General features: G+C 38.1%; 2 protein-coding genes across 13 annotated transcripts in view; one reads left to right on the top strand and one right to left on the bottom strand.

The window, feature by feature from the left end:
* The window catches only part of ADAM23 (ADAM metallopeptidase domain 23), a 73779-nt gene extending 59549 nt beyond the window's left edge, over positions 1-14230 (top strand). The window contains exons 25-27 of one of the 6 annotated variants that reach the window (XM_088167874.1): positions 5233-5323; positions 7480-7534; positions 11025-14230. In XM_088167874.1, coding sequence (XP_088024000.1) covers positions 5233-5323; positions 7480-7534; positions 11025-11138 — 260 coding nt within the window. In that variant the 3' untranslated portion in view covers positions 11139-14230. Of the gene's footprint in view, positions 1-752; positions 844-5232; positions 5328-7479; positions 7535-11024 lie in introns of those variants that run through there. The other 5 variants (XM_088167878.1, XM_014880253.2, XM_088167876.1 and 2 more) reach the window with 5 other exon arrangements.
* DYTN (dystrotelin) overlaps positions 1-17864 on the bottom strand; it is a 129404-nt gene that overhangs the window by 71977 nt on the left and 39563 nt on the right. The gene's annotated exons all lie outside the window — the stretch shown is intronic.

The following is a 17864-nucleotide window of genomic DNA, read 5'->3' as shown; positions in this document are numbered from 1 at the left end:
CTTGCTTGTGGTCTACTGTGACTCAGTGAATCTATCAAACTTCTAATCTCTAACATAGGAGATGTACAGAATTTTTTCCTCAAAAGAGTTCCCTTAAGGATTAAAAATAAGGCCTCAGTGTCTTGAGAGACTATTTGAACATATCAAAATTTCTAGGGTGTTACCTGAAGCATGTTTCTAGGGTAGGCTTTTGCTTTTAAAAGATGTTACCTGTTTCTAGGTCATATAGAGAAACAGAGAGTCCCATTGATAAATGCAGTAACAAAGAGAAATATTACTAATTAGTATAGGGATGAATTTAAAAGTTGGGATTTTTTTGTTTTTTCCTGAGGTGGAAATGTTTCCAAAGAGTTTTCATTTTCTTAATTATACTATGGATACAGTAAGTTTCTGGTGATCAAAAAGAAAGTTTTTTAATTGGCAATTTATTAACATTTTGGCTGTTTTAAATAAACAGTAGGTTGAGGGTGTTCCCTTGTAGAGTAAGTAATAGAATCACAAGCTGAAAGGAATTTACAGGAAAACTTCTCATTGAAATATATGCAAGCGTTCAAAGAAAACCAAATAGAGCTCATTTCAGAATTTTTAAAGCTACATTATTTGGTAAACAAAGGTTTGTGAGGAGATTTGAATTGTTTATCCAATAGTGGATTATATCATAAAGTATTCCTTTGAGGAATTATTTCATGTTTTCATTTCAGACATATATGTGATGATTTCCTGAAAAATTCTTCCCTTTTCCCTCCACACAGTGAGCATGGCCGCTAACAGGCTAATAGGTGCAGTGGCAGGGACCATTCTGGCCTTGGGGGTGATTTTTGGAGGCACAGGGTGGGGAATAGAGTAAGCACTTTTCTTAGTTTGAGTTCTCTGTCTGGTGCCTTAGTGTGTGAGGTAACTGTATGCACCTGAGCCCTCTGTGTTGCCCCTTAGCTTTGTCCTGTGGTGACTGTATTTGTCTGTGATTTGACTGTGTCTGTGTCATGTGGTTTGCTCATGCAGTGTTGAACCTTCTCCTGTCTGGGATAATGTGGGGCATAAAACAATAAGTTTGTGAATTTTTACATTGTCACCATAAAATTAAATGTCTAAATGTTTCCATTACACCAAATTACAAAAAACCAAATCTTGATTATTTTGCACAATAAACTGAGTAATGTGAACTGTTTCAGTACGTGCAGGGCTTTCAGTCTAATAATCAAGCTAGGCAGATGAAAGCTGGTGATAGTCATACACTCAGGTAGTTTTACAGTAAAGCTTCTGAAGGTTCTTTTGCTAGGATTCTCTTACCTCAAGATAGCACAGTGCTGGAGTGTAGTATTCATGTATAGAGAATATGTATGAGCAATTTTTATTGTCTTTTCCTAGTTCTAGGAAATGGTAATCCTAAGTGTTATCCCAGTACCTCAATTTTAACAATGGCTATGATTTATATAAATTTGTGTTTATGTATACATGCACACATAAAAAGGCCCATGTAAGAGCTGTCTTCATTCTGCATTCACTGTGCAAACTACAGATGATATGACTGCTATTTTTCTGCTCTGAGATTTCCAACTTCTCTGTGTTTCTAGTACTATATATGACATCTGGCATATATAGTGGCAAATCTCTGAAGGGGGACTCATTAGCAGGACAGTCTGTGATTTCCAGTCAGGCTGAGTGCAAAGGCATTCTCACACAGTTCTAGGCCAGTGAGGCAGCACTTCGTGTGTCTGAGTCTGCAGCCCTAGGAACTTGGCCTACATGAAACTGATCCAAGATTCTCAGAAGAGTAGAGACCTTTGTGTTCACAGGGGACAATTATTAGAAAACAAATACAAGGAAGAAGGTAATAGGTCATGTCCTTGAGAAAGATCAGATCTGTGTTTTACTGGTAGCTTTTACAACTGTTTGCTAAAAACTCTGAAAGTTGTAGAGGTTTGGGGTACAGGTTGTGGAGCAGAAAACCTACAAGTTACAACGACCTACAGGTTTGCCTACAGTTTGAAGACCACTTGCCTTTTGCTTACATTCTGCCTTGTTCCCTTCTGTTTCTCTTCCCTCACCTGCTGTCCCAAGCCACTCAGCTCTGACCAGTGTCCCTGACCATTTGTTCTTGCTTCTTTATCCTTCTATACCAATGCCAGCTTTTCTTCATCTCCTCTGCTTTTATCACCCACTGTCGCTCATTCTTTTTGTTTCTATTCATTCTTTTTTTCCTGCATCTCGTCAACATTCCTCTGTTCTCTGGTTTCTTTAGATATAAATATGTATTCAAGGCAAGCCACTGCTACTTGTTGGTTTATAGAAAGCACGCAGGGAATGCAAATTCCCTCTCTGTTCCTAATGCCCTGCTGGCCGGTGGCTGCAGGGGACAGTGTGATCATCACAACCTGATGCCAGGACCTGTCCTTCTTTCTCCTTCTTCACCACTTCACTTGCAAATTGTAAATGCTTGTTCAAAGTGCTGAAACAACTTTAATTACTTAATGCTTTATGAACTTATTTCAGGAATCATGGGGGACAAAATGGTGCAGTAGTTTTTTTTCCAGATTTCATACTAAAATGGATATTTAGCTTTGATAACTTAAAGAAAAGACACCAGATCACCAGAGTTGTTACCTGCAGGAAAGTCTGCAGTAAACTTGCCTTTTCTAATACTGGCAGAGTTTCAAATGTTGTCTATTAGTTCTTGTAGAATCTGATGATGACAATGATTTTGGTGTTCTGCTTGAACACCTTCAGTAGGATTTGTATCTGGGTCCTAAAAGATGGCCAGGGATGGTAGGATAGCCATGCCAGAACAGTGTTCTTGCAGGAAAAGGAGGTGTGCCAGGGAGTTATCTATTCCTCCTAATAAATCTGTGTGCATGTTATAGCATAGTGTGATGGAAAGAACAAATGTACCAAAGTGTTGCCTCTTGTGATAGTCTGGATGGAAAATGATCCCACAGTATGGTAGTTATTAAAACCTTCCTCTTACTTCTGGTTTGTCAAGCATCTGAGTTCAGTGGCTAGAGAGGCTTATTGAGCTGCAACATATGGGGTTTTTTTTCCTTCATAAATGTCCCTTTACTAGTAGCAAAATTCTGGTTTATTAAAATTACAATTTATTTGGTAATGCTTAATAGAACATAAGGCATAGATTCTTACAGTAAGATATAACACATAAAATTAATCTCATTTTAAGTACTTTTATGTGCACAGTCTGTCTTAAAATGACTTATCAGTGATCCTCTTAGATCTCTGTATTTTGAAACTGGGATTCAAAAGTTGGAGTACTCCAGTTTCATAAATAAGTGGTTGCTTTTTAGTCATATTACCTATTCTACAAGCTTGAATCTTTTTTATATTTATACTTTTCTATTACCTGACCCTAATTGTTTTGTATATTATCTTATTCTGTTTAAATTGATTGAATTATTTAATATTTGTAGTAAATAAAACCAATATTGATTTTCTTTATTGAAAGAATAAACTGCTGTTTGGTGATTAGATGTGCACTATGAAATGGATACACATCCCTGGGCATTTAAAAACCAGGGAACATAGTGAGAAGAGGGATGTAAAAAGTGGTGATTCAGCACATCTTTATCTAATTTATTACTATCTATCAATTAGTCATTGTACTCTTTTGTGAGAAGATGGCTGCTGTTGAAAGCAAGCCTTAATTGGAATCACAATGCCCTGCAGGATGGTACTTACCTTCCACCATGCTCAAGCCTGTTAATTTGAGCCAGGTGTGACTTAAAGGTAAGTCCAAATAAGATACATTCTTCCAAACTGTGTAAAATTACCTTTTGATTTTTATTGTCAAGTTTGTGCACTGTTCATCTGTAAAGCTCACTATATTTTTCTGCAGTCCAAGTATTTTATTCATATTCCTGAATATTCTTTGTTTCTTTGGAACCAGGGGAAGAAATTTTTAAAACATGGTTTTCTTTTAGCTGATGAGACTCTCTGGAAGCACTGGATGTGAGAAATGTGTAGTGGAGGCAATGAAGTTAGGTAGCTGCAATAAATTTTAAAACTTAGGGCAAGTGCTTATTGCAGTGGGTGGAGCTGGGCAGGAGGTTTTTTTTGTGATACCAACCTAACAGCTTAGAACTTTCAGTTGTTGCAGCTGCCCTTGCTCTTTCTTTGCTGCTCTCTGGCTGCTCCTCTCTCTTCCTTATGTTAGCTGTGTCACAGTTTTCCAAACAGAATAATTAATTAGGAAATTGCAATTGCTGTGTAGAAGTGTTGGTTGGGGGAGAGTGGGATAGGAGGTAAGAACTGTTTTTGAAGGCTATTCCTGAATACATAAATGGTTAAACAAAGTGTGTGATATGCTGCAGAAGAACAGTTGAGTTGCTTTCATTTTGCCTTGAGTTCAAATGCAATGTTTTACATCAAAGACTGCAATAGGAAGTTTTTGTACAGAGCAAATGTTACTCAGGCCTATTGTCAGTTTTCCTCTGTCCCGTGTAAACAGAGCACTTAAGGGTCAATTATCAATATCTTATTTAAGTGTTCTCTTGCCCTCTTCAGAAAATTGCACGAACATACTCTGTGCTGCTTCTTTTTGTTGCTCTCTTTTTCTGCTCTACCCTTCCTCACTTTGTTGTTCAGTAGCTTCTTGAGGATGATGAAGAGATGCTTTGATGTTTGGAAAGCTTAGTGGAAATAAACTTTTATTTCAACTTTCGTTCCCTATTATATAATCCTTTGCTTTTGTCAAACAATTGTAAATTTAGCATTGATGTCATTGTAGGGAGCCCGGACTCTGATAAATAAGTGGTGCTAGATGCTCTCGGTTTAAATTAAAATATCTACATCTTTCAGGAGCTCCATGAAGAAAGATAGGGCTTTTTGATTTTTTTTATTTCTTTCTCATTTTCTATAGTCCTAAAACATACAGCATTCATACTCTTCCCTCTAAGTTAAGGAATTATTCACAACTATCTTAGTGTCCTCAGCTGACTGTTCATGCAGCATATAATGGAGTAAGTTACAATGGAATTCACTGTCTAATACTAGGTTTTTATCTATGGTAGAAGTTAGCATAGCACAATGCAGAGACTGACAGCTTTGTTTGTTCCTGTTGTTAAAGAAAAGCAAGTTAAGTTGGACTTGTTGAGACTGTCTAGAGGCATCACCTTGTGTGCTGTCTGTATTCCCTGAATTGCTTGACTACCCTTCAGATGCTTCACAAAATGTGAATTAAGTCATTGGTTCTTATGTCTGTCTCACCCTAATCCTTTATCACAGGTCCTAGTGCCACCAATCTTATAATAGGCTCCATCGCTGGTGCCATCCTGGTAGCAGCTATTGTCCTTGGGGGGACAGGATGGGGCTTTAAGTAAGCAATGCCGCATGTCTTCTCTTCGGTGGCTCTGGCATTTCTATTTCTTGCTTACATCACTAAATTTTGAGTTCCTGCTACAAGAGTTCCAAGTTAACCCCCCAAACTCTAACTAACTGCTTTAAACAAGAAAAGAAATTACACATGCAGTAAACAAGTGGAGGAAATGGATTTGAAAAGAGCAAATGTTATCAGGGTGCAAAGTTGAATAACAATAAAAGAATTAGGTGAATTAATGAAAAGTAAATTAACACTTAAGGACCAAGGTCTTTTTTTACCCCCAGTCAGTAGCATTGTTCTCAGAAGCTGATTACATTGGTTACAAAGCCCCCAAAAGGTCCATGTCTTATTTTGAATGGAGTAGTACTTTCAAACTGCTCAACTTTTTGACAATGAGAGATGTCGTGTAAATGATCAGTGGTGGAAGGAGCAGAATAGTTTTCTGAAACAATTGTGTTAACATAGTTGACTCAGGAATAGCAGACTTCACTTGTTCGTGTTTACTAGTTTTTTAAAAAAATTATTATTATTGATACACAATTTTAAAACCTAACAATTCAGGTTTAGAGAGACCATTTTGAAATCTTGAGCTGTTTCCTGAAAGATGTATTTCTCTCCTAATTCTCGTTTGATGTGTTCTGTAACTAAGAGCACTAACAGTTAAGTCATTCCACTTGGGATTGTTAAAGAGTCATGTACAAAGGTGCTTAATTCCTACCTTTTTTGTAGTGTCCATTCTGCCTACATGCATGGTCTGTATTTGGTAAAAAAATTCATTTAGAATCAGTGTTTACTTCCATGATCTGTTAGGTTATAATTAAATACAAGTGATTTCCCATGGCATTTAAAGTTACTGTTTCTTTTCAATAACATGAATCAAGGTTAAGCCATGATACAACAATAATCCATAATTCTTCAAGGAGAATAAGTAGTAGTAATAGTAATAATAATTCAAAGGAAATTTTCTATGGCTCTATTCATATTTCATGTCAGAGTTGAAAAGAAAAAAATTATTCCTTAATTAATTAAGGGAGTTATCAAAGTAAAATCTAGTGATAAGGTCATATTTATCTTGAAATTCACTTTCAAAAGGTCACCAGAAAATGTTTTATTTCTGGTTTATACTCATATTTTTGGAGTTTCAGCTGGCCTTAATTAAATATGCACATAGAAGCAAAATATTTCAAAATCTCTTTCAGGCCTGCTGAAAGCAGCAAAATCAGACTTTGCCATTTCTCCTGGACAAGGCAATTACTCCCTGTTGGTATTCTCAGAAGGATTCAGCACCTACCATATTGATTTTTCTCTCAGTGCTTGTTCGGAGGGTGCCCATGGGAATTAACCAAGCTAGACTCTGTTGGGGATAAAAAGTCAGCTTACCCTTTTGGATGAGTTTTCTAAGTAATGGACAAATGTCTCTTATGGCAGACTTTGCAGAAGCAGGATGTGCATCCCTAGCTGATAGGTTTGTATTGCACAAGGTAGGTTGCTGAAAACAAAATACATGTCATGAAAATATAAAATAATTAGTCAGTTCTTCCTCTTGAGTCTTTTCAAGCTGTCTCGTGCCTTGGCCACCTTTGCCCTTTGCCATCAGCACTGCAGCCCCTGCCTCCAACAGACACAGAGCTTGAGAACTTGCATGCAAGAGAGGAGTGTGGCATTCCCTCTCTGTCTAAAACAATACAGGATGTAACTGATTATTTCTTCTTTGTGTCTCACACCTCTCAAACTGCTCTCACAAGTGGTCAGCTTTGCACCCTGGTGTCATTTGTTTACCCAAAGGGAGAAGCTTGTTATCCATATAGAGGATCTGCACTGGAAATGCCTCCTGAAGCTCTTACTCTCATACAACAGTTTATTCTGTAGCAGAACCTCAAATACACTGGCCTGGCCTAGCTCACAGCTTGAAGTGCATGTTTCTTCTGGGGGTCAGAGGGGAACAGAAGAGGCTTTTCAGCTTGTACACGAAGAGGGCTAGCACTTGTAGACCCCCAATACTTGGCTTCAGGAAGATCTGGAGGGATAGATGAGGATAATAAAGGGATTTTAACTTTTCCTTTTTTTAAGCAAGTGATATATTTAGTCTCTGCAACTATGAGAGAAGGTAGCTAATGCTTTACAAACTGGGAGATGTGATTTCTGTTTCACAGGTTATCAGATGTTCATATGAACATACGGTACTGTGGTGTCAAGTCCATATCAAACGTAAGCTGCAACTAAGCAAACTTTGTTCATGAACTGAGGTGGGGGGTGGGGGTTGGAGGGGAAGTGTAAAAGAAGGCTTGATGCAAGTTCAGAGAAAAAAGTAAAAACAACTCAACAACCAACTTCCCATTTCAAGAATTAATCCAAGGCTAATTTTCAATCAAGTTGTGCAGAAAGAGTAGGAAAGAAAATGTTAACTGACAATTTCACAGAATATAGAATCTCATTAGACATTTCAGATGGCTTAAAGGCTGTGGGTAGAAACCTTGTTAAGAAGCACATTTTACTCAGTTGAGCCCTGCATAATACTTTTGAATCTGTTGGTGTTTAGACAGCAGTAAGAACTTGGTTTTGGTGCAACAAGGTTTCAGTATATAGTGGTTAATACAGGAAGGACATTTTTACCATTACAGCAGCTTAGAGGCCTACATCTTTTTTTTCCCTAGCATATATTCACTCACTTCTGCTAAACTACTGCAATAATAGAATACAATGAATGCTTTTATTACCAACTTTAACAGCAATTTTGGTAACAAAACACTGCTAAGAGCTAATACTAGTAAGAGTGGTGTGGAAATACACATGAAAAGCTGCTGCTTGTTATATCAGAATACAAAAGTGGCAGATAGAGAATTGCTTGTAGGCACAATTCTATTTCCAGCAGTTGTTCTTAGTTAAAGAGCTGCAATGTTTCTTGTTTCACTAAAAGAAGATTAATGGAGGAACCAAAGACTTACCCAGCTATAACAGATGCTGAGGTTGAACTGGTCTGTGTGGTTGTGTTTAGACACTAAAGGTTTGCACAAGTTAAAGCAGTGCAATGATGGTGGCAATTTCATGAGGAAGGAGGTTTTAGTCCCTTCCAGCATTTCCATAAAGCAGGAATTGCAGACCAAAATCCAGTCAACACTGCACAAACAGCAGCTAGAATCAAACATGAGGATTTTCTCTTTTTTTTTTTTCCAAACTTCTAGAATAAATGAGAGGTCAGTGTCTTATTTTGCTTTTTTTAGTCCCTCATTTTGTTAATTTTAATCAATTTTGTAGCAAAAGTTTATTTAAGGTCTTCTTCAGCATTTGAACCATGCTTTAGGAATGCCTATGAAAGCATTAGCTAGTTGAAGTGATTAAAATACTAGGTTTGCAAGAAGATGTTGATGTTCTAAGATCTTCCACATAAACCAAAAAAGGACTAGGAAGCAGCATTATTCTCCTGTGTGTCCTTCCATAGAAGACACTTCTGCCCCCTTACCATTTAAGTGAAGCACAGCAGAAGGAGCCTTGTACTGCTATAACTCATAGCTATAAATGGTGGAAATATCCAGACCCTGCTACTCACCTACTCTCCATTATTGTAATTTTCTTGGGGAAGAGGGAGACTTGTTCTATTTGCCAATTTAAGTTAGAGTACTAATTGTCTTCATTTTAGAATTATAATGGTTGGTAATTCAGGATGAAGGTAATCAGAAGAGAATTTCAATTCCTGCAGGGTAACACCTCCCTGCCCATCTCTGAAGTGCTACAATGGCAGCTCTTCTTAAAGCTTTGCATGTGTGTACTCTTTCCTTTTTGACACTGTAGCTCATGTTCTGTATTTCAGGCTCTTATTTTAGTTCTTCACATGTTTCTCTCTCTCATACTACATTGTTAGCAGAATATCCTAAGTGAAGAAAGGCAGTGGTTTGGTCAGTATCTTGTTCCTCAAAGGCTGTATTTCTGCTGAATAAAACTAGGAAATAAATAAATATATGATTTGGACAGAATGCATAATGAGGTTTGTACTGGAACACTACACTAGTGAAGATCAGGTTAGAAAAGAACAGGTAAGATAAAAGAGTTTTGTTAGATTGTACTGGGAAGCTAGCATAGCATCTGTACCATGTCCTAAGACTTTCTAAAGTCCATTTCTTTAAAGTAGCTTAGGTAACAATGTAATTCACAGTCTGTTTTAAGGACTTGTCCTCTTCAAGCAAACAGGAATATAGTACTTCCCCTATAGTAGAAGGACAAGTTATGTCACCTGGATTTTTCATCTGCATTGTTGATTTAAAGAAACTGACTGATGAGTTGTTTATCAGCAGTATTTGAATTCAAGGATGCTAGACAGTATTTAAAAGGAGGTGGTGAGGGGAAGAGAAGCAGACATGCCCTTTTCCCATTGAAACTGGCAGGACAAACAGATGGACAGCAGCCTTTAACTCACATTTAACCAAGTTCTGTAATATTCCTACTTCCTATCTGTCAGTTTTGCAATTGGCCTGAAAATTAATTTCCTCATCTCAAATTTATCTGTAGTTTAGAGGACAGGAATTGAGATACTGAGGTAATGTCAGCCTCATTCCAAAGGAGCATTAGTACAGTTCTCCTGGAGGGGAAAGGACTTAAAGATGAATACAGTAATCTTCTTTCAGAAACTAGCAATTCTTAAGCATTCATCTCGCACAAATCCAATCACAGGTATCCAAGGAAAAAACCAAAATGAAGGATGCCCAAGTATTACCATCCTCTGGAAGTCCTCTCACAAAGAAGTTGCCTTTGCATTAGTCTCAAACCACCGTTTAAACCTTGTGTATAGAATAAATATTGTAGCAGTGGTAGAGGTTAGCAGGGCTGCAGAAGATTGAAAATCCAGGGGTTGGTCTGTAGCTTAGGGAATATATGAATTCCTGTTCTGTATTTTTTGCATGTTGGTTTGGTGGTGGTAGTGGTGTGTATGCCCAATGGTAAAACTAAATGCATGAGCCCCTTGCTTGATGCCCCACATAAAGCCAGATACTGGGGAGGTTGCACCCAACTTTTGTTGTTGCTTCCTAATGTCTTGCTGTTTGACACAGGACATCAACATCGCAGGAGATTGGATGTCACCAGCTTGCTGCCCACTGTTAACATGCAGTTCTAATCACACAACTGACAAAGCTGTCCAGTCTCCTTCGAATGCAATGTCTCAGCTGTCTTTTGCACCTTAACTAAGATTCACAGCACTTATGGTCAATAGTGTGGTAAGAGCTCACAAAGGCACACACACTTTTGTCACACTGGATTACATAAACTAAATTCTGGTGTAGCCACAGCTAGGCACTTGCTCTGAGAACTCAAGCCTCTGTGGGCTGAAGTGTTGCCGTTCCTGGCACTTGTGACTCATTCCCTTCAGGTAAATGTGTTCATTCTTGGCCTAGTGCACACATGTGGTACTGGGAGCCAAAAAGTTCTACAAATTTAGAGCACCACTTGAAGTACTACAGAAATAATTGATTTCTGTGTGCCAGCATGATTTTTAAACTGCATAAGAAAAAACAGTACTTAATATCATGCTGTAGAAAGCATGCAACCAAATTCCTTAAATAGTTACCCCTTGGAAAAGTTACTGGTTAAACTGTGTCACTGTGAGTCTTTTACTTGACTATGACCTTAGCTATGGCTTTGCTCCTGTTATATCTAAGTAATGTCTTGCATTTTTCTCTTTCCATCTCCTTTTGATGCAACCTGGAAGAAATGTCAAAAAACGAAGGTTCGATCCCACTCAACAAGGCCCTATCTGAAGAAATGCCATTCAAAAAGCTGCTTCTTGCAGTACTGGATTTTGGGTATGATGTCTTTGCTGTAGCTACACAGGAACTAAATCATTATGGAAGAACATGGGAACAGTAACTATAAACAAAGTTGGGATGTTGGGATTTGAGTTGGTAGAACACTGTCATTTTTGGAGATAAGTTGGAAATACTTCCTCTATTCACCTTTCTCTTGTTAACATTAATTGACAAGTGGTACAAGCAAACTGCTTCAAAAATCAGGTGTTTTTTTCTTTTCTCAAATTAAGAAGGAGACACACAGACCAAGTGCAATAAGAACTGTTCCAAAATAATGGAATTACAAAAGATTCTTTCCCAGCCTGCTGGCACTCTAACTTCACTTGAGTTCGCATGACTTCCTTTTTCTTATCAAACTCCAGTGGCATGAGGAGCTAATTTTGAAAGGGTAACCTGCATGGCTCACATACAAACAACCAAGTTAGCAAGCTGACCCTAAGCAGAATCTGCAGCCCAATAAATACAAACCACTGGGAAGCCAGTGCCAGGCTTCAATAGCTTTTCCAGCCACGTGGTGCATTCTGCTGCTGGACTTGAGGGTTCCCTGCTCCATGAGCTCACTGTCCACCTTGGACAGGAGTCCCTTTGGGTATGGAAGCTAGTGAATGATGGATGGAATACTTCCAAGAAGGAAAAAGTGTAAATATGGAAATAAGATTTTGATGTATCATTTTCACAGATTATATATAAATATATATATGAGAGAAAAGAATTTCCATACAAAAAGGTTCTATTCTTTATGTAAATCTATTTTTGATGTTGGATTTGGTTTTGGGTTTTTTTCTTCCCCTTTTTTCTGTAGCATGTTGTACAGCAGATGTTCTGGGCTTGCTCAAAAAAGGCAGATAACAGCATGAAGATGCAGGGAGTTCTGACACCAAACAGATGTGATCTAAAGTTTGTATGCTTGAAACCAAAAAAAATTAAAATGTATAAATGCATATCTATGTATTGACTATAAGTCTGAATTACTTTTTTTGGCTGTTATACAGACTTTTCCATTATATAAGTAACACACTCTCAAACTAATCACAGAAGTGCCAAGTTCTTTTTTTTTTTCATTTAAGGAAAGCTACTTTTTTTCCCCCCGCCTAGATCTTGTAAAATACACACTTAAATAAGCCTTAAAATACTCAAAAGATGTTAAAGCTTGGAATGAGTTATTCTTGTCTTGCCTTCTGCCTATCCACTTGAAGCAGCTTGCAAAGGTGACTGACCTTTTTAACTCACTCCCTGTATCTCTTTGATGCATGTCACTTTTCAAAGTTTAATGCAAGATTAGTACTTTGACCCTTGGCTACTGATAGCCAGTTACCATCACAACATATGAAAATCTCAAGTGATTTCATGTGTATTGTCATTACTTTTAGAGACACCTTCTGTACAAACACAGATTTTGACAGAGTAGTCCTGGGCAGCAGTCCTTGTCCCTAGGACAAAGGCTCACCTGGCTGCAGCTGCCTTGAGAAAGGTTTGTGAAGAGGTCTAGTTTAGGGCTCCCTTAAAGTACAGACAGTCTGGCTCATCCTTTTAATCTTGACTTGAATCATTTGGTAGGTGAAGTAACTGAAAATTTAACTGCTGTGTCTGATAATCAGAATTAAAGACTTTTGTAATTTTGGATTTAGTTTAGTAACAACAGAAGCCCAGTTACACTACTTCCTGCATCTTTGTTCAGAGGAAATTCATTTCCCAAGTTAGCTTTAAGAGCCAAAACATTAAAAAAATGCTGCAGACATTTTCCTGTGAGTTAGAAAACCTCATTTCAGTTATTTTTCTTATTATGATAATGTTCAATAGTCTCAAACTATTGGTTTTGATTCACAGTTATTAAATATTTTCAATCAGCTTTAACATAATCACATTTACACTTACTACATTATAAGTTAAAGGTGCTGCACACAGGTAGTTGACATTAATAGAAATTATGAACTTGATTCTGAAAAATTCCTGCTTACCTTTAAACAGAATTAAATTAGTGACTTTTCTCTGATGACCAACCAAAAATACTTGTAACTGTGTTACCATTCTCTAAAAATGCTTTGATTGGGAACAAAATGTCTAACCTTTTTCAGGTTCTGCTTCCAAAGCAAGCATAACCCACAACAGAAACACCAGTGGTATCAAAAATTACAATAAGTCAACTGGATATACATAAACTACCTGTGTAATAAACCTTGGAGAAGCATTTCACAAACAGCATTGTTAGTGTGTGATGTGATGTTTTAAAATCAGACCACAGTGGTCCCCAACTACTATGTATATATGTTCAGTGCTGGAGTAATTTTTTTATTTACACCAGCAGTTTCATAGCAATTAGGATTTCTTGACTGAATTTATGCTCCAGTCCTCAGCCATTGTGTATATGGGAAGAACACACTTTGCCCTGTGTGTATACAACACTAGTGACAGCAGCTCAGAGCAGGTACAGGCTGAAGTGCTTCTTGTGCTGGTAGACAGTTAAAAAACTGGAATTGATAGGTGTGGCCTGTCCATCCCCCTTGCTGTGCTTTGGGAAGTGCATATCCATTTAGCAGGAACTTGCTCATCGCAAAGCGTCACCAAAAGAAGACCAGGTTGACTCTGCCTCCATTTCATCCACTCTACATTTGCTCCATTATTTACCTATTCAGCTGGACAAGAAACTGTGGTAACTGTATAGCTCATTCCAGTCTGCTGCATGTTCTCACTGATTTGATCTGATACTCCTAAAAGAGTTTGCCAGGCAAATTAACAGCTGTATAGGTGCATGTTCAAGAAACAGATTACTTAAGGCTGGAGTCTAACCAATTTTTCTTTACTATGCAAAGATGGGTATTGCACAAACAGATGAGACAAATGTCTGAGGAAATGCCATAGAATACTTGAAGTTATGTTTTAAGCCTAATCAGTCATGTTTTATATTCATTACTGCTTCCACTGTTACTCTTCCTTTTAAAAATGATTTGTAATTATTTTTTTAAGTGCACAACTTGATGTTGTTATAAATCAAGTTTTTGTTTGAAGTTAATACTCATTCATATCCTGTTGGCTGCTAATGAATGGAAATTCAATAGTCCTTGTTCTGCATCTTAGCAAGATGAGTATTAAAAATGTCATGAACATGGAATGGAGTAGTTTTTAATTTTCAATCTTTTTTTTTTCTTATTTATGCTCTCAGTTTAATTTAATTTCTGTGTTCAAGGAATCATCACCTTTGTAGTAGTGGAAATTGAACAGAGTTTTCTTTTATGAAAGATCTCAAACTGTGTCAGATGTCACAGTGAGGCTCTGTCTGTGGGAGGACATTGCACGCAGCCTTTGTGCTGTGCATGGAACCAGCTCCTCGGCACCCAGGATGGGCCCAGCCTGCTTCAGTTCCAGCTGCTACCTGCACTGAGTCCACTGAGACCTGGAGGTTTCTGTTAGTTGAGGGAAGCCTTTTCCAGCTCAAAAATCTGAATTATATAACTACAAGAAGTCCAAAATAAGGCCCTTTAAGTATTCTTTAAATAATTACACCATAACAAACAGTTACATCATAATAACTATGGCCATCACTTTAATGGAATACTGAATGAGACTCCATTTCCCTTTTCTATTTTTTTTGAGAGATTAACTCTACTGAAGCCAGGCTGGGAAAATTAAAAGCATGCATGCCCCAGTTACCAGATAACTACTGATATTGTTTTGCTTTCTCCAGCTCCAGACAGGGAAACAAAATACACTTTTGTGTTAGAGTAAGGGAACACTCTCATCAATGGATCCACTATTATCCACTTCTAGTTCTTGTGATTTGAGTATGGGATTTATCTATAAACTCAATATAAACATGCAACATTTTGGCTATAATGAGAATAGAGTGTCATTCCTTAAAACAGGAGGTAAGTCTTTTGCAGCATATGAATAGAAAAGCAATATAGACACAGATGCATACCTGCTTTTGATTTTACAAGAAAAACATCTTGGAATTGCTTTTGAAAACTTTTTCAATTCCAGCACAAAACACAAGAACAAACTTGCATTTACTGTTGTGAACAAAACCAACACAACACCAAGCCACTTTGTATAAACCCAAAACCACCTCTTTTGTTCTAAATGCACTTCCTATAGATTCCTACCTACAAGAGCTGAAAAGTTAATTTGAGTCATCCATGAATAATATCAGAGACTGTTAAAGTGTCCACAGAAAGCTTAAATTAAAAAACATAACTAAGAATTTTAGTACTTGATATGCTCAAACCAGTATGGATTGAAAGCAAAAGGTCACAAAAACATCTTAAAGCTGCACGTACTATAATTCAGTTCAGTGATTTATTGTTCACAACTCAGCAATAACATTGTTGTATGTTTGTGGAATAAGTTATTTAGTGGCAGCAGATAACACACGAGGGGACACAACCCCTAGCTATGTACAAGGACTCCACATCAGACCAGCATCACCAGCCACATTATTGTATTTCTGAACAACCACAAACTTGAGGGCAGCATAATTATGAATGCTCTAATTTGTAGAAAACACATAATCATCTTTACCACTAACACTGAACAGGCCATGCTTTAGTGTGGCACTTTCTGAACCCATGTAAGAATTTCCCCCATCAAAGCTGGTAACTCAAAGCATGGAGGAGCTTAACTGCATTTACACAGTCCAATTCCAGTTGTCAGACTTTATAAGCATAACACCCCACCAGTGTATATCACACATTCACAGATTTCCTTAGCCATCAGTCCAGCTACTGAAGGCTTTGAATTTGCTTTGGAGACTGTGATGTTTGCATCTGCACTACACAGAGAAGCTGAGAGAAGGGCTGGTTATTGCAGCTGTATTTTAACTGGTGTCAAAGGCATGAGCATGACACACTCCTTACATTACATACTGGTAACACTCTGTGGGTTGTAACATCGGTTTTGCCTCCTGTGCAGAAAGAAAGTGTCCCCACACATAACATGTGCTGCTTCATTGCAATCTGACCTGGACACTGTCCAGCCAAAAACTGGCACAGGCAAACTACTTTTGACTGGTTTCCTATCTCCAGCTAAGATGGTGATCAGCTTATTCTCATGAATGAAACATGTCTAAATATCTCAAACCTAGTGCTATTTGCATAAGCCTTATGAAAAATTTTTAGATGGCAGCTTCATGACAGCTGTTCTAAACTTATTTCCATAAAAATTGCAGGAAGCATAGGCTAACAACTGACAGCTCCAAGTTTCCCCACTTGACTCCTTTGAAAGTGTTTTGTGCATAATGGAAACAAGAATCAAATGTCCTTATGTATGTTGCCCTCACACTTACATGCAACATAGAAATTTATTGCCTTGAAATAGAATAAGCACTGACCTTATTATTTCAGTAGTTTTTCATAGATTGGGTCTTTGGACTGTTGAGGTTTTAATTATCTACTATCTACCCACTCTTTAGAGGAGATTCCTCAACACACATATCACTCAGTATGCTGTGGATTCACAGCACAGTGGAACACTCCTAATCAGTGCATAAAAGCTTTACTGTTCAAAGAAAGGAGTATTTAGTATTGCAGAAAATGAAACAGATCTATTCCTAGCGTCTAATCCAGGTGCTGGGACACCTGGATGCCTTTTGGGACTTCAGCACCACCAAATAATTCTCAGCACTGTAAGAGTAGTTACTTGCTTAGAGAAACAACCCCCTCCTTCCCCTCCCAGCTGGCTACTGCCCTGCAGACCAGTGGAGGTAGAAGTTTCTGTATCTGAGGGTTACAGAAGAAAATGGCACCAGCAGCACCAACTGATATTCCTTGTAAGCCTGCAGCTTTGACAATGTCCTAAGGACCCTTGATGGGAGTTGTGCTGAATGGCACCTTGTGCTGTCAAGCTGAAGGAAGTGCCCAGACCCTACCAGCACAACACACCCCTATTTTCCACTGGTCAGTGGTCCAAGCTGTGTGGCAGCACTGGGGACACCTAAAGCTCCACCTGTCTATAGCAAAGCCTGGCTTTCAGCCGTAGTGCAGTCACACAAAGATGCTTCCACTCCTCTCTTCAGCTTATGTAAACAGTAATGTTTATCTCCCTAACAAGGACCTCTTCCTAAAATATGATTTATAGCAGTCTGGTTTGCACCAAAAAACACCAATAACTGTATAATTAGAGAATAAATGTACAGAACTTGCAGTAGCAGTGCTCATGGTTTTGTTAAGCAGTCTCAATCTGTTCTTTCAAAGAGAAGGCTCAAGTTACTTTTAAAAGTTAGTACAAGGACCACTGTCTAAACCTCCATTCTCCACTCATATTTATGCTGGGATTTGACATATTCTGATCATCCACTTCCTCCCCAGACCTTTTCCCTTGTCAACACGCCCCGCTCTGAGGGTGGCACAACAATCAAATCAGATGGAGGCAAAGTGCACAAGCAAGCCTGTTTCCTTTGGAGTCAGTCACTTCTCCCCTATTTCCTTTCAGGCACATCTGAATTCTGTATTGCTATTTCAATATGTGCTCCATTATGAAGTTACTCTTACAGATGTTGTTAACAACAACATATTTTATAGACAATGAATGCTCGACCAGGATTTCTGTGCAATGAGAAAGCAGTTCCAAGAAACTGAACTATTCTAATGCCCTCCAGCATTCACTGAAAATCTTCAGGAAATTAAAGATTTTAACTTCTACCTTTGTAATGAGGAGGTCCTGAACACAAGACTGAAAATTGTCTCATTTGCAGAAAGAAAGAAACAATTCCCTTACATTACAGAATCTTGTCTGGGTGCTGTTGGATCCGA

The sequence above is a fragment of the Sturnus vulgaris genome, chromosome 7, assembly GCF_052056855.1.
Source record: "Sturnus vulgaris isolate bStuVul1 chromosome 7, bStuVul1.hap1, whole genome shotgun sequence".
Taxonomy (NCBI): domain Eukaryota; kingdom Metazoa; phylum Chordata; class Aves; order Passeriformes; family Sturnidae; genus Sturnus; species Sturnus vulgaris.
The sequence above is the reverse complement of the archived record's forward strand: the minus strand, read 5'-3'. Positions and strand labels throughout refer to the sequence as shown.